This window comes from Hydra viridissima, unplaced genomic scaffold, assembly GCF_058129835.1.
Source record: "Hydra viridissima isolate aposymbiotic clone 2 unplaced genomic scaffold, HvirCarnegie_v1 scaffold_1, whole genome shotgun sequence".
NCBI lineage: Eukaryota > Metazoa > Cnidaria > Hydrozoa > Anthoathecata > Hydridae > Hydra > Hydra viridissima.
Window position 1 is genome coordinate 6924326 of NW_028324300.1, and position 18370 is coordinate 6942695.

The following is an 18370-nucleotide window of genomic DNA, read 5'->3' on the forward strand; positions in this document are numbered from 1 at the left end:
ATGTGTGTGTGTGTGTGTGTGTGTGTGTGTGTGTGTGTGTGTGTGTGTGTGTGTGTGTGTGTGTGTGTGTGTGTGTGTGTGTGTGTGTGTGTGTGTGTGTGTGTGTGTGTGTATATATGTAATGGGTAGCCAAAAAAAGTACAAATGTATAAAAATGAGCCTCAAAAAGTTTGAGCACTATCAGATCACTTTTGACACCCACCCCCTTAAGCTAATAATTTAGGAAAAAATATAAGAAAAGTGGTCATTTTTAAGTGTCTTGAGGGAGGGGCATTTTTTTTATTATTATTCTATATTTATATAGGACTATATTTTTGATTAAAAACACATGGTTTTTTCTACCTTTCAAAAATCTATGTTTGATGGTATTGAAAATCATGAAAATTTTTTGGGGTTAAGGTTAGGTTCATTATATATATATATATATATATAATATATATATATATATATATATATATATAATATATATATATATATATATATATATATATATATATATATATATATATATATATATATATATATATATATATATATATATATATATATATATATATATATATATATATATATATATATATATATATATATATATATATATATATATATATATATATATATATATATATATATACAGTGAGAGAAATAAGTATCCGAACAAAAGATTTTTTTATGGAAAACAAACTTTGTCAGGTTTTTTTCGAAAAACATGTTTTTGATAAATACTTTTATAATTATTCTAAAAGCAAATTTAATTACGATTTTATGTTGCAAAAAATTAATCAAAGGTAATTAACTTGCGTTGCTAAAATTTAACGATTCCCGAAGGAGTGTTAAAACTTCAATGAAAAATAATTATCCGAACATGTTGTTTTGTAAACGAAGTTTTGAAATTGATTATTAAAAAAAGTTTTTAAACCAATGGTTTTAGAAATATTGTTGTTTTACAACGAGTAATTTTTAATAATTTACTGATATTTTTTTAAATTCATTTGATTTACCATTGATATCATCAAGTATGGGAGTTAAAATCAAGGAATGGTCCTAAGCTCAGCGCAATTTGGTTATTGACTTGTTCAAGCAAGGTAAAACGTTTAGGTCGATAAATAAAGCGACTGGAATAGCATTAGGAACCATCAGCGATCTGGTTAAAAAGTATAATATGTTTGGATATGTGCAAAATCAGCCCAGATTCGGAGCAAAGCGTAAAACAACATCAAGAATAGATCGACAAATTGTCAAGATGGTGAAAAAAACCCGTTTTTTATCAGCACCAAAAGTGTCAAGCCTCCTTGAGAAAGATTTTGGGTTAAAAGTGAGCTCATGTACTATTCGAAATCGATTGAAAGAAAGTGGGTTCAAAGCAAGAGTTCCACGCAAGAAACCATCCCTTTCAAAAATCCATCGAAAACGAAGACTTGCATTTGCTAAAAAATATGTAAATATGCCGGTATCATTCTGGAGGAAAGTTTTGTGGACGGACGAGTCAAAATTTAATCTTGTGAAGTCCGATGGAGCTCAAAAAGTTTGGAGAAAAAAAGGGGAAGCATTCACACTCAGTTGTATTCGAGGCACAGTAAAATTTAGTGGAGGCAATGTTATGGTATGGGGATCGATGGCTTGGAACGGAACAGGAAAACTGGAGTTTATTGATGGAATTATGGACTCTGAGGTTTATGTTAAAATTCTCAATAAAAATCTTCTGGCTTCAACTAAAAAACTGCGATTAGGAAAGCATTTTATCTTCCAACAAGACAATGACCCTAAACATACGTCAAAGAAAGCAAAAGAGTTTTTCATCCAAAAGCAAATTGAGTTACTTGAATGGCCTGCGCAAAGTCCAGATCTCAATCCAATTGAACATCTCTGGGCAATTCTGGATAAAAAATGTGGCACACGATGTCTAAAAAGAAAAGAAGATTTAAAAATCATGCTCCAAGAAGCTTGGGCTGATATCGACTCAGATACGACAAAGAAATTAGTTGAATCGATGCCATGTCGACTTGGAGAAGTCATAAAAGCTAAAGGCGGTCCAACTCGATATTAAAAAGTCAAAAAAATAATTACTCGGAGAAACGTTAATCTTTAAGCCTTAATCTTTAAAATTTTGTTCGGATACTTATTTAATGCTAAAAAATTGCATAGTTTAAATGTATCTTAATTTTTTATCAATTAAATATTATTATTGATATTTTTTTTTTGCATATTGAATTCGTAATAAAATTTTCTTTCAGAATAATCATTTCTTTTATTTCTATAAAGTTTTTTTTTTCGGAAAAAACCTGACAAAGTTTATTTTCCATAAAAAAATCTTTTGTTCGGATACTTATTTCTCTCACTGTGTATATATATATATATATATATATATATATATATATATATATATATATATATATATATATATATATATATATATATATGTATGTATGTATGTATGTATGTATGTATGTATCTGTTATTTAAATGGAGAAAAACAACATTTTAATAGTCCTTAAAGTTTCGTGCCTTCTGGCAAGACCTGTAACCTTTGCCTTCACAAGAAGTTTGAAATTTTATCGCATAAAGAAAACAACCTACTCAACAAAAGAAGCAAAATATTATCATATATATATATATATATATATATATATATATATATATATATATATATATATATATATATATATATATATATATATATATATACATACATACATAATATATACATATGTATGTATATATCTATATATTATTATTATTATAATATTGAGCACTCTTTTACGCACAAGAGCTTTGTATTATTTTGATATAATACATAACCAATCAATATATATATATATATATTAGGGTGACAAATTAATGTATTAATAAAAGTTTGTTTTTTTTTCTTATGCTCTCAACTTTTTGTTTGGTTCCATTTGGGGAGAAAATGATATTGGGAAATTTTGGATATATATTGTTAATGTTTAGGGGTTGCTGAATCCAGTTTTTAATTTTGCAAGGCTGCTTGAACCCACATTTTTCATATTTTATCATTTATCTTTTCTATTTCATTAATTAAGTTGAAAATGTTATCAATATTTTACATATTTTGTATGTTATCAATATTTTACATGTATATATTTTGTATGTTATAAATATTTTTTATGTAATATGACAGAACTGTGGCACTCTGTTTTGATACTACTTCAAGCAACACAGGTATACATTCAGGTGCTTGTACATTGCTGGAAAAATTTATTGGAAAGTCTTTATTATACACAGCTTGTCGACACCATGTTCATGAGTGATTTTATCCCATCTTTACAAAACTTGTTCTGGAGCATCTTCTGGTCTAGAGGTTAAGTTGTTTCAATGATTTCGTGATCAGTGGAGTAAATTTAATTCTGAATCAGGGCTCTTAACTGACTCTCAAAGTATATGATTCACTTAAACCACCAGCAGTAGAATTTGCTGTAAGTATGATGCAAGGATCAAAACAACCTTGCAACAATTACAAAGAATTTTAGCAACTCTTTATAGTTTGTTTAGGAAAAACTCCTCCAGGTCAAAGGGGAATAACTTTTCGTTCTCCTGGTGCTATGCAACAAGCAAGATGGAAAGCGAATGCACTGTGCTTTATTAAAATCTATTTATTTCAACATCAATTTTATTTAACAAAAAAGGAAAAGAAGAATCTTCTACAACTTTCGATTTTTTTAGTATTAATTTACATGGAACATTGGTTTTGGGCTCCCATCTCTTCATCTGCTCCTCGTAATGACCTGACATTGATTAGGAAATTGAATCATTTCAAAATATTTGACAAAGAAGTGGCTGAGTCTACCATAAAAGCCATTGCAGGACATTTATGGTATTTAAATGAAGACCTAGTGAGTCACTCTTTTTTCAGCAATGATGTTGAAAACCAAACTAAAGAAAAAATGTTGAATGCACATGAAAAGCCAGCCACAAAAACCCTGCTAAAAAGGTATGAAGGCAAAGGATTAACTTTGAAGTTGTACTGGATTTTTGTCCTGGTGATATGAATACAGATCGAACTTTGTCTAGAGTGAGCAATCTGCTGTGTTTTTCAGTTTCATCAAAGTATCTATGAATATACTGCCCCATTATACCTATTGACCATTCTGAATGATCATTTGCAAAATTCAAAGTTTTAGCATGTTTTTGAAAACTTTTGAAGCATGACTGAGTATGCCAATAGTTTGATGGGAGTGAGAGCCAGTCTTGAACTCATTGCTTATCAAACCCAATCATGTCAAAAATCAGTTAAAAAAAGACATCAACCAAGGTAGGCAAGGATGGTGGTTTTTTCCCAATATTTGTATTCATTTTATAAATTTCCCTTAATATCTTGTTTTATTTTGTTCTCAGGCTTATAATAGTCAGAGCTAGGCATATCAAATGACAGAATTGCTGATGCAATCTTACCTTTCTCTGATGTTAACTCGTCATTTAGAGGTATTGTTGTTGTATCCAAATACCAACAATGTTTATACTGAGACTAATACAGCATCAACAGCTATTGGGTTTGTACATACGTTCTTGTACAGATCATTTCTGTAATAAGTTTAATTTCAATTTTTTGTTTATTTTCATGACCAAATGTAAGTTGATTGGATAAAAGCTGAAGTTTTAGATAATAAATTGCTTTTCCTAAAAATCTTGCATGATGAATAGCACCAGTTTTTCTCACTTTATATGTTAGAGGGTAAGTAAGTGACAACTAATTCTGCAAGCTCATTTCTATCATCTCTTATAATACTTGGTTTACCAATGTAAGCTCTGCAAAATGTTAATTACTTCTTAGCTGCCTTCTTTAAAAAAATTGCTTTTAATCTTATTCCAATCGAATTATGATTAAAATTAGGTTCTTCAAAAATATTTTTTAGCTTTTTGAAAAAAGGATTATCAGATCCATTAGTTACTCATTAGTCACTAATTTCCAAAAATGAAGCATTCTTAATTCATCACATGATGGCTACATCTGTTTGGAGGAGATATTTATCCAGTTCTTTAGATATTTTGGAAACTGATCTTTTTTTCGTCTCAGTATTGGATGATGTTGTATCAAAGCATATTCCTTTAGTTTTTGACTTAAGTTGATACTTCTTCATTAAATACATTACACCTAATGTATTTAATGAAGAGATCAATGGCTACTTTAACATCTTCTTTTGTAATGGTTATGTTTTCATTTTCTTTTTTCATTTTTCTTTATGCAGTAGACTGACTGCTTTTAACTTCTTTAAGATCAACACCTGATTGATATAGAATTGCATTTGTTATCTTTTGTAAAATATTTGGTGATACATCAAGGCTGTAGCAGTAACCGATACATTACCAGCAAAAATATCTTTTGGAATTTTTGCAACTACTTAGTCTGGATTTTCAGAGACTTCTACATGATACCTAATCACTTGGATCAAAATCAGATTCAATTGAAGAATCATCGCTTATCATTGTATATCATCTCTCAAACTCTTAGGCTGTGAATGATTTTTCTTCCTGAAGCTTTCTTTTGCCTAACTTACAGAAAAATTCTAGTTTTAGTTTTTAATTTTAGAATTAATGGAAAAGAGAATTAAAAAGGTTGAACCAGAGCTAAAGTAGTTACCTAAAAGCATTGAATACCTTTTTTCTATACTTCATATCCTCTGAACCAATAGCAAATTTTCTTTCACCTTCAAGAAATTTTAAATCTTCAATCTTATCTTTTAGCGATCTTTTTCTTATCTTTACTGATCATGTTTTTGAGATTAGAATTACCAGTCCAAAAAAAAGTTTTTTTTAGTTCAAACTCGTTTTGTTTAGCTAAATCAGCACAAGTTCCCCTTTTTGGTTTTTTTTTCAAGTTGGAATAGGACTTGTAAGTTGAAAAGTATTTTAACTAAACTTAAATCAGTTAGCACATCAAATCCAGTTTTAATCCAGGGTCTCTTGGTTTAAGACAAAATACATTCACAACAACTATCTGAATATCCTAAAAATTTTTTTTTAGGGGACAAGCAATAATATTTGATATTGGTGCAGACCTAGAGATGCAAAAAAACCTTTTTTTTTTTGCTGTCATGTTTTCTTCACCCAAGAAAACGTGTTTTTTTTGGGTTTTTTTTTGGCTTTTACAGCTTTTTTTAGTGTTTTTGTTTACTTTTAATTTTTTAAAATTGTTTTTAACTTATCTAAAATGTTTCTATTTAGTTTTGTTTGAGTATTTTAGATTCTATATTAAATTATATTAAAATTAATCTATTTTTATTAAAACGTGAACAGAGTTCACAAAAGAGTTAAATTAATGATTTTTTTTATTGCTAAAATAGTTAACAAACTATTTGTTCTTTTCAAAATTTGAATTCAAAAATTTATAAAAAACAATTTTATTTTAAGTTTTTTTTTTTTTTTTTTTTTTTTTTTTTTTTTTTTTTTTATCTAAAACTCATCTACAGAAGAATCTGGACTAGAAAACTCTGATTCTTGGTCAAATGACTCAAATTCTTGTTCAGGTGACTCTTCATCTGAAACATTTATTGATTCGTGAGATTTATCTGAAATATTTATTGGTTCTTTAGGCAGAATTGGTTGTTGTGTTGCAAGCATATCCATTGCTTCCAGTTTTAAATTTTGCAATACAAACACTAACTTTGCTGCTCTTTCATTTGTTAATCTGTTCCTTTTGGCACTGAATATTTGCATAACTGCTAAAACTTCTTTCACAAGCAGCGCTTGTAGCAGGAAGATGAAGAATTTTTGCTGCTACTTTTGATAATTCAGTAGATGAAAATAATCCCTTCCACCAGTTTGGACTGAACCTTAAGTCAACAGCTGTCCATATAAAAGTTTTTGAAAAAACTCCTCCTTTACATTGATAATTTGCTAAATCAGCCATCAAAATATCTATTTTGATATTAGGTTAGTTTACAGCAATTGAATATATCACTTCACATGCATCAATCTTAAAAAATTTTTGATATGGATTAATGGTTTTACTTGGTTTAATAAAAATAAACAAAAGTTACTAATAATTTAATCTTTTGTTCCCCATTTAAATATCTTCTTTGATATTTGGGGTCAAGTAGATTAGCAGCCATATGAACTTTTGTTAAGCAAAAATTTTTTCTTTTAGCAAATAGTTCTTTCATTTCTACTTCCTCTTTTTTTGTTAAAGGACTGCTTACTAAGTTTTGATTAATATTATTTTTTTTAAATTATAAAAGATTTCAACTATAGATGACAACATTGGGCTGTCGGCTTCTGTTATCTTGATTGCATCAGCTATTGGTGCTAGCAGCTTTAAAAATCCTTGAACATTATCCCAAAAAATATCTCATAACAAGCTATTTTTTGTTGTAGAATTCAATACACATCGCTTAGAGGTGGCCAAAGATTTTAAAGACTGTTTATTTTTCTGTATACTCACAAGACACGCCACAGTGGAACCCCATCTATTAATAAATAGATTTTAATCACATATCCTAATTTAATAATATAAAATAAGAAATAAAATAGATTACTATATAAAACTACGTTTTAATTAATTGTATAAAAATAATAATTACTTGGTCTTTACCGGTAGTTTAATGAAATGTTTGAATCAACAGTTGATTTTTGAATTTCTTTAAATATTGCACCTATTATGTGAGAGTTTTTGATTTCCTTTACAATATCTGTTGCTTGTGACATTAACACACAGAGTAGGTATTTTTTATAAAATCATTAAAAAGCAAATTGAGACCATGACATATACATCCATAGCAATTAAGAAGAGGATAGCTGATTTTTAATAGTTTCCATGCCTTTTTCATGTTTGCTGCATTGTCTGTTACTATTCCCATAACTTTTTTAGGATTAATTTCTTCTAATAACCTCCGTATTTCATCTGCTATATATTCCCCAGAATGACTTGATGAACCTGAAAATTATTACTTTCATGTAAATACTTTACAAACTGTTCAGTTATAAAATTAAAAAATTTGAGCATGAAGAGCTAAGTTACGATTTGGGAGAGAGTTAAAAACAATTTTTTTAAAAAATGTATTTTTTATTTATTCTTTAAAATAAATATAAATTTATGTAAATTTTACCTGAAGGTAGTGGTTTCCATAAAATAGGCAATGATGAAGGCAATGTCAACACAAAGTTAATAATTGCTTCATTTCTGCAAAATGTAAATAGTTTTCAAGTTTTAATTTTTAAATTATTTGCATAAATAATACATTAGTATTTTTGTTTAAATTTATTAAACTAGTACCAACCTAATATTACTCCATCCATCACACATAAGTCCTACAGAATCTGCTATTGCAATTGATTCTTTAACATTGCTTGATATTCTATTGAATTCTTTATCCAAAAGTGTGTTTGACACTTCATACCTTGATGGGAGCTGATAAGCTGGGCGTAAGTTTTTTTAAAAAGGTTTTCTAGTATTTATTATCAACTAAACTCATGGGTAACCCACTTGCGTAAATAGCTCTAGATAGATGTGCATCAATTGATTCCTATAACAATAATAATCTTAGATAAACAATTTTAAAAAAATATACTACACAAAAAAAAAAAAAATGTTGATACCTTTTCACATTGTTTCATGCTATCAAACATTAAACAGGATTTACCACTTTTAGAAATTAGTTCTGAATATTTTAAAGGGTCTGAAATAATGTTTGTGACACTTGTACTATTACTTGAAATAAGGTTTTTAAATTTACATGTTGCTTTTCTTTGTATTGTTTCTGTAGTGATTTTTTTTTGACATGATTGTGTCATCATTTAAAAATTTGTATTTGACTTCAACTGGACATTTTTTAACATGCATGGCCATTCTTGTTCCACTTTTTGACAAAACATCATTGCAAAAAGAACATTAAACTCTTTCCATTTTGCTCACCTGGCTTGCCGGCTTAAACAAAATGTTCACAGATGTTTTCTTTCTACCCCCAGTGTGGCCACAAACTACTCTATTATTACTACTCATTACTATGTTTTAATCAAAATGATGTGATTATTTTGATTAGAAATCTGCTTATTGCTTACAATACTTTATAAAGGCTATATTCTAAAATATTTTCATAATTCAGTTATACAAAAAAACTAATAATAATAATTGTATTACTAAAAATTTACTTTACTACAAATTATGATAGGTTTATTAAGATTTTCAAAACAACATAATATCATCATTAGGAATCTTATGTTTCAAAACAGTTACCATAAAGGGAAAATTAAAAAATAAAAATACTACAACACACTTATGCAAAATTATTTATAACATGATTTAAAATACTATTTCCACTTTCTGAAATTAAATGTTGACAAATTTAACTTATTTGCAATTGCAGAAATAAAATTAAAAAACAAAAAGCATAAAATAAGATAGCAAAATTTAAAAAAATTAAAACTGTGCAAACTTATACAATACATATACATTTTGCAATGCAGTGTTATTTATAAATTAAAAAACATAAATTAAAAAAGGTCTCATTCATTCTACAAATTACAAAAATTCGTTCATTCTGTTGAAAAATTTGTTTTTAATGTTAAAGAAAAATTGTTTCGAACCCAAAAAACATATCTACATAAAAAAACAAACAAAAAAAGACAAATCTCCTTTACTTATGTCTCTGTATTTTACAAGAAAAATGTTTCTTCAAATAATTTTTATAGTAGTTAGTTAAAAAAATACAAAAAAAAAAAATTTTGTGGGGATCTGCTACTTTAAAAACTTTAAAGGCAATAGTAACAAAATCATATGTTGATATTGCTGGTTTTGCCTCTTTTACAATAAAAAGTTCCTTTTTCATTGACCTGAGTTGTGCTTCACTCATTTTTAATGTCTATTGTGTGTAATAATCTGAAACTGTTAGATTATCAGAGGTTAAACTATCAGAAGTTGCACGAAAATATAAGTATATTATATTAGGCGTAACAGAAAATATTTGAAAAAAATACCAATTTTTTAGTGTTGTTATCGAATTCGACTAAAAGTCAACTAGTCGAAAATCGAAATTAGTCGACTTTGAAAAATCGAATAGTCGATTTAATCGACTATGGGTCTCTTACTAATCGACTGAAAGTCGATTTAGTCGGGTAATCATCCTAACATCCTTATCTCAATTTTTTTTCACTTGATTAAATTTTATCAATCTTTAACATTGTTATGATGCTGACCAATTAGTAAAGAGATATCTTTATATGTAACTTATCTTGTAAAGATAAACTATTTATAAAGATTGAGCCATGCGTAAGAATATTATTCATAGCTGTTTTTTTAATTCAACCAAAACATCTTACTATTGAACCTAATTTGCTCTATCACATAAACTTTACTCTTAGCTTACTATATGTAGCACCACTTCAATAATAATGTGTTATGGTACTCAGTTAAGATGCGAAAAAGTATTTTTTTTCTTTACTTTTTGATTTTAATTTCCTTTTTTGTTTGTTTATGCAATTTTAATTCATTTGTTATTATAACAGTATTACATACCAACTAGTTTTTTTGTTTACTCTCTTAAAGTTCTATTTGTTTCATAGCATCTAAAAAATAAATTGTCAAGCAACAGTTAAGTATATGATTATAATATTCAAATATTAGAATCACATACTTTAATGTTGCTTGACAATTTTTTAGTCAATATATTTGAACAAAAACAGTCGAATAATTTCAAAGTCTTAACAAAACTACAAATTTCATAATTTTTAATACCACCAAACAGATTTTTGAGAATTAGGAAAAAAACCATATATTTTTAAACAAAAACATAGACCAATACATATATAGCAGAAGAAAAAAATTCGAAAAAAAAATTGCCCCTCCCTCAAGACGCTCGAAAAATGACCACTTTTCAGTCATTTTTATCTATATAATTAGCTTGATGTGGATGAAGGGTGTGTGTGTCTGTGTGTGTGGATAAAGTGATCCGATAGCGCTCAAACTTTTTTAGGCTCATTTTTTATACATTTGCCCAGATTAAGAGGGTATAGTTTTTTAGATATATACACATACATCGTTTTTTTCTACGTATAGGTTATGGTCAAAGTTGCTAATAAGAACTCATAACGAAGTCGTTGAACAAGTTGGATTAATAAAACTTTTGCTATTAAAGAGTAATGAATTGGTATTTTTGTATTAATGAAACCATTTTATGTGATATTTTCTAACATTTTTTAAAGGTTGAATACGAAACTTTTGTAAAAATACGTCTAAAAGTGTCGCAGCAAAATCTAGTGCTATTCAGTTTCCTGTTCTTGTTTTTTTTTATTTCAAATTTTAAGACCACCTTAAATGAATCCATTTAAAATAAAGTAATATAAATCATATTAGTATGAGAGATTTATGTAAAAATTAATCAACTTTATGCCTTCATTTAGTGTACTTTTTTATAGCATCGCGATAAAAAATTACACGAAATGTTATAGTCTGAATTTTTTTGAATAATAGTTAACATATCGTGATGTATTTGGAATTGTTGATCTTAGGTTTGGTGTATCACTTATCTTGTAGCTCTCTACCACTTCTAATCTATAAAATTTAACAAAAGTTAAAACCATCTCACAGTAATCTGAAGGAGATTAAAAGGTTGGTCTTAGCTTGAGGAAATGGGTCACCAGTTGAGGATGGGTTAAAGTTAATCATGGTTCTAACTAGAGATAGTTGTATTTAACACTCATAAGGTGAAGCCTTAATACTGAAGTACTTTAGCGTTTTTTCTATTACGTGTACTGGGTGTTCCCTCAAAAATTGAAATCTACAAAACGCAATGGTATGGCTTTGTTCCTGGCAGTTAATAAGAAACCACACACAACATCATGCATTGTTAAAACATTCTCAGCGGCATTTATGAAAAGCAAAATTCCATCGGTTCGAATTTCCTGAGAAAGTGGTTACCGAGAAATTATTTACGCTGATGATCACAAAAATCGCGTTGATAGATTAGACCAAATAGAATGCAGTAGAAAAGATCGGGGCATACACTATTCTTTTCAGAATAACGGAAACATTTCAATTGTGCAACATAAACGTTTTGTGTAAATCATGTTGTTCGCTGTCGGTTTAGAAGAGATGTTTATTAGAGTGATGCTCAGCTATGAAAAAGAATGAGTTTCTTCTTAATACAATTTGCAAATACTAATTGTAAGATTTTTTAATGCAATTTTAATTTCAATTTTTTAATGCAACTTTAATACATTTTTTAATTTGCATTAAAAACTCTTACAATTAGTTTTAGCTTCAACTATCGGAGTTGTTGCCGGGTTTTAATGTTAATTTATAAAGTGAATCTACTATATTTTTTAAAGCTTTGTTGTCTTTTTCTTTCCTAATCTGTTGCCTATCTCAATCTTTTCTTATTCTTTTTCTTTTAATTGTTTCCTTGTGTATAGTATCTTTTCATACATACATACATACATACATACATACATACATACATACATACATACATACATACATACATACATACACACAGTGATATTTCGTTTTCTGACCACTTTTGGGTCATTTCATGTCAAATCTGGAAAAAGAAAATTTTTTTTGATACCATGCCATCTGTGATCTTAATGATTTTTAGTATATAAATTCTAAACTCCACAATACAAAAAAAAAAGGTTTTCTTTTTTATATCTGATTTATTTGCATTGAAAGCATATTAAAAATATTAGTTTTTTTTTCAATGTTAATGAATACAATGAAAAATATGAATATATTAAACTTAAGACTAAAAATACTATTGAAATGGCTTTTCAAGATTAAGATAAAACCCTTCCAAACTTTAATCCAATTACTCAAGTTTATAGTAAAAAAAAATGTAAAAAAAAAAAAAAATTAGTTTACAAGAAATTTTTTTTTAATTAGGAACAAATGGCAAAAATAGACTTGTTTCAAAAGTTTAAATGTTTAAACCCAAGCATTTGATCAAATTATTAACATCTGTTTACAGACTTTTCGAAATCATTTAACAAAGTCCTCATCTAGAATATCTTCTATTTGAAGTCCTTTTTTGAAAAAAGATACCGATCTTATTGAAAGAGTACAAGATAGAGCAACAAGACTTTTTCCAAGATAATCAAAGTTATGTATGAAGAAAAATTATAGACTCAATCATCTCATCAAAGAGAAGAGAAAAAAGTGGTTTAATTAACATCATCAAATGTGCTAATAACTTTTATCAGTTAGATATATCTCCCATGAGGACAAGGAGGAGGAGGAGCAGGAGAATATGAACTGAAGTAGAAAGCGGGGATAGTTTTGATGATAGGGATTGATTTTAACGTGGAGTTCAAAGCAGCATCTTGTTGCTCGAAAAATAAAATGCGTAACAGATTAAACAACGTTTTCCTTAAAAGAGACAACAGTGATTTTTTTTTTTTTTAGGAATTCTAACGGTCAAAATTCGTGCATGTTCAGAACTCTTAGGGGCTGTCTGTATGGACAAAGGTTAGCCCGTTTGCCGAGATCTCGGCAAAAAACAGTGAGATCTCACTTGCCGGGCTAGCTCTCATAATCATATAAACGCAAAATAAAATTAAGTTGAAGTAAGGACGACGTCGAGATCTCGGTAAACAGGCTAGCCCTGCAAACAAGCTAGCCTGCTTTTCATATAAACAGACCCTAAGTTTTTTTGCAGATCTCGCGGTAAAACAATAAGTTATACATGCACGTGGTCCGTTTCCAAGCATGACGTTGATAATTGACGACAAAACGTATAAAATTAATTTCAGCCAAAGATATGGTCTCTCTATCAAGATATCCAGCTCTTCTAATGATCTAAACATGTGAAATACTTTAGCACGCTTTGAAAAAAGATATAAAAAGGACTGTTATAGAAATTTCAAAATCTGCGAATATCAAGAATGAACTAAGTTTTTGTTTTGTTTTGTTTTTTTATAGCTACTTTTAGCTGGCTTGATATACCGGGGGAAAATGACATTTTTAGAAGTACTAATTTTAGTTTGAAAAATTTATGTTGTTACATAATTTGTAAAATTTTGTAGAGATTTTGTTCACTATAACTTTTATTAACTATACAAATCAACATAAAAGTATCATATTTACCAATATGATACTTTTATGTTGATTTGTATAGTTAATAAAAGAAAATTTCTAAAATTAATAGGCAAGGATGCCTCCCGCAGGTCTAAAACTTTTACGTTCTCCCTGTTACTGTGTTTTAGTAGCGGTTTTAAGTCTACCTTGCGTACACGACTGCATACCGGAGCTAGTGAATTTTAAAACGACTTAAACAAAAACTGTCTTATGTTTTTTTACTTTTACTGTTATCATTATGTTTATAGCACTAAAATGAACCAAAAAAAAAAGAGTATGCAGTAAAAATATATGAGAATGGAGTTTAAAATTACCAAGCTGCTAATTTCGATGGAACCTTCTTGTGTTGATAAACCTTTTAGTGACATAAAGTTAAATGTCAACATAGACAGTTTGCTGTTATTTAAAACCTTTGTTCTAGAAATTAAGTACCTCTGTGTAGCCGGTATAACTTTCAATAAAATGAACTTAAAGTTTTATCTTAATGTGTTTAATTTTGATGGTCCAGCTGGAGGAGTTTTGAAACAAGTTGTTTTTGAAAACAGGTATGCTTTTGAGTGTTGTGAGATGATGGGAATATGTTTCTCACCACAGAGTGCTCAAGGCCAAAATTTGGAATCTGTTAAGATTTGCAAGTTTTATTCAGCTGTTGCATTTAAATGGTCACCAAGTTGAGGTATCCCCTCTTTCAAGTTTAGGAATGTCTCTGATCAATAACTTTGTTTTAGATAACATGCAATTAGTTTGTCTCGTAACATTAAGAACTTTTTTAAAAGAAGACTTATATAGTAGGATCCTAGAAATGGCAAGTTATCTTATACTAGATACATGTTTAACTGTTTGGTAAGTTATCTTATATTAGGGACATGCTTAACTATTTGGCGCTAGTAGTAGGAAAATGAGAGTTCTGGCGCATTGGTACTTTTTCCATACTAAAGCGCGTTAAATTTTTAAAAAAAATAAACTTTTTTGATTAATATTTTTTACACATGTTTTTCATTAATTTATTATTAGATGAGAGTTCTGACGCATTGATGTACATTTCCATCTTATTTTAAGGCAACGACTAAATTTTTCAATAATTAGAAAGTGGGTGTAAAAGTCCATCCAAGTTTTTGAAATAGATGAGAACAAATTTCATCATGCAGCTTTTTTTTATCAATCGTTTTTAGAAAAGAAAAGTTTTCAATTTTGCATGGATGATTTCTGTTTCTTAAAAGTTGAAACAAAATGTACTGCGCGTTAATGAAGCTTTTTCTTTTAATTTCTTTCGACTTGTCTCTTCCGTAATAAGTGTTATAGAGAGAAGAGAATTCTATATAGTCCTTGATGAGCTGTTCTTCCAAGTATTCAATGTCATCTATTCTTTTTCCAGTCAGCACGAAATAAATGTAGTTAGCATTTTCATAGTGATTGGTAAACCCAAGTTGCTTTAAGAAGATGAGTATATGTTCTTTGGTAATTTTGGAATATTTAATGCTTTTTTTATTGGAGTTGACAAGAAGGTTTAAAGCTTGAAATTTGCTTTTTAGTTTTTCATAGATCTCCTTTTGAACTTTGCATTTTTGTTTTCCGTTTTATTGTTTGATGCATCCTTGGAAGTGGATTACTCTTGATGAGCTTGTTTTGTTTGTGTTGAAGCATGGCCTTCTATAACACAGGTCAACAAAAAAAAAAAAATTTACTGGTGTCCAAAATGGGGTATTTTTGGGGTGCTGATTCTGAATATGCTATCAGTTTTGCCAGATTGGCTCAAGTTTTTGATATTTTTGGTATCTTATTTATAGCACTTGTTGGTAAATGCGACGCATCATCTCATTAATTTCTTGGGATTAGTACTTGAACTGAGCAGTTCTCAATATAGTTTTTTGTTAACTAGTGTTCTAAAAGTTTGTTCATAGCTTGATTTTTGCACTAACTTTATGTTGTTGTCTGTTTTCCAGTGAAAAGCATGAACTCATCAAGAAGAAGTTGTCTTAACGATCCAGACTCATTCTGTTACATTTGTGGTGAATATACACTGCAAAAACATAGAAGAAACATAACAGACTTCATAAAAAAAGTGTATTTGGCCTATTTTGGGGTTATGCTTGGACCAAGACAAGTCTCGGGCACCACACATAGTGTGCAAAGCATGTATCGAATTATTAGGAAAATGGAGCAAAGGACAAAGAAAAAGCTTCAAATTTGGTGTTCCAATTGTGTGGAGAGAGCAAAAAAATCATCATGATGACTGTTATTTCTGTGCAGTGCAAGTGCAAGGATTCAATAAGCATAAGAAACAAAAATGGGAGTATCCTAACATGGAATCTGCAAGAAGACCTGGAAGTGAACCAGAATATGAAGGAAGTTTCAGAACACCTACGCAATTTAACCAAGGAGAGCTCAACGATCTAATAAGAGACCTCAACCTCTCAAAAAGTGCATCTGAACTTTTAGCTTCAAGGCTAAGTGAAAAAAATTGTCTGACGCCTGGAACTAAAATTACATCTTACAGGACCAGAGAAGAAGCACTTCTTCAATTTTTCTGTGAAGATGACCTACTTGTATATTGTAAGGATATTCCTGGCCTGATGCTGCAAATTGGTTTACAGGTATATCGTCCTGAAGACTGGAGGCTTTTCATAGATAGTTCTAAAAGGAGTTTGAAATGTGTTTTGTTGAACAATGGCAATCAGTGTGCATCTCTTCCAGTAGCTCACTCAACTAAACTTGCAGAACAATACAAAAATGTCAAAATGGTCTTGGAGAAACTGTGCTACCATGAACATTCGTGGCTGATATGTGTTGATTTAAAAATGGTCAACTTTTTAATTGGACAGCAAAGTGGATACACAAAGTATCCTTGCTTCATCCTTCCAAAAATGGTTCGACTTTCGAAATTAGGCTTTTTAGACAATTTATTAGCTTCTTCTTCTTTAGTGACCAGTCTAACGTCTACATGATTTTCAATAATCTCCATGGTTTTTCCAAAGACGGAGTTGTTCATGAGCTTAAAAAAATCTTTTTCAAAGTCGTTAGTGGCTTTTGTACTTAAATCGGTGTTACGATCAATGTATTGTTTTATCCAAGGTCTTTCTTCAAATTTAATGCCTCGATGAATTTTTGTAATTTTTAGCCCCAATCGTTCGTACAGTTTTAAGTTTACATGATGTATGACGTAATTCTTTTTATTGTTTAAATTCGGAACAAGCTTGTCGACTTTGTTGAGAGTCATTCTTTCAGGAGCCAAAGGGTAATCATTGTGATCGTCGTGAAGATGATCAGGGTAGTCCAAATCGACTTCTAAAATACATGGCATAGATTTCCAATTTAAAAGTTCATCTTCAGTCATCCATTCAAATCCGTGAGTAGGAAGAGGTTTGCTCATCGCCCATCCGTAAAGATTGTTAGCGTCTAAATATTGATGAATTTAGATGGTTTGTTAGGATCATACGAATCGCCCATATATTTATTGTTTGAAGTTCCATGTCGGTTTGAAATCATGCTGATTCCACCGCGTATTCCTTTTTGTACCATGAGAAGCATATCAGGATTGCTTAGAAGTTCCAACTTTATTTCAGTCATTTTCAAGCAAGCGTCCCAGGCAAAACCTGGAGAGGTATAATACCAATCAGGGTCTAGTCCATAGTTTTTCATGCACACGTCTCTGAAATTTTCAAAGACATCCGCTAGTATTAAGACGTCAGACACATTGTACAAATCGTGATAATCTTTAAACGTTTCACATCCAAATTCAATCCAAACGATTTGAGCATGCGCATAGTCTTCGTCTTCTATTTCTTTATCGTTGAGTTTGGAGAAAAACTCTTTTTTTGGAGGCAATTGCGTTTCTGAAAACTTTTTAATCGAGTCTACCCAATCGTAAGGGTAAACGCCTTTTTTCCTCAATAATTCAAACTGTTTTTCAGAGTAATACTTAGCCACGTTTTTGCATTGATCGTTGGTTAGATTTTTAGCTAAACTGTCCAAACTGGAGCCCATGAACCTCAAGCTATAAATTCTCGCCATACGTATAGCGTTTTTCCTTTTTTAACAAATTCATCGACTTTGATTTCTTTTGAAAAGCTAATGTATTTTTCTTCGTTGTTGGGGATACATTTTTCCAGCTAATTTTTTAATAAACAAGTGGCTGTCGTAACCAGACAAATTATGAAAGACGACCGGGATGAATTTGGGAATTTGATAATCCAAGTTGCATTTTTTATGAGCAGCTCCACGGTACTTTCCAGTTAAATGACAGTGGTCTAAAACTTTATCGCCATCGAGATCTTTTTCGCAAATGTGACATTGGGTTGCAGCTTTAAAACGATTCTTATTTTCATAAGTCATGGCAGGCATTCTTTTAAA

At 29.6% G+C, this 18370-nt stretch overlaps 2 protein-coding genes across 2 annotated transcripts in view; one reads left to right on the plus strand and one right to left on the minus strand.

The window, feature by feature from the left end:
- LOC145188085 (aldehyde dehydrogenase, mitochondrial-like) overlaps positions 1–12630 on the plus strand; it is a 35471-nt gene extending 22841 nt beyond the window's left edge. Inside the window, exons 12-13 of the mRNA XM_090088144.1 lie at positions 11006–11085; positions 11458–12630. Of these exons, the coding sequence (XP_089944270.1) occupies positions 11006–11038 (33 nt within the window). The 3' untranslated portion in view covers positions 11039–11085; positions 11458–12630. The remainder of the gene's footprint in view (positions 1–11005; positions 11086–11457) is intronic.
- The window catches only part of LOC145187981 (uncharacterized), a 433414-nt gene that overhangs the window by 215797 nt on the left and 199247 nt on the right, over positions 1–18370 (minus strand). The window lies entirely within an intron of this gene.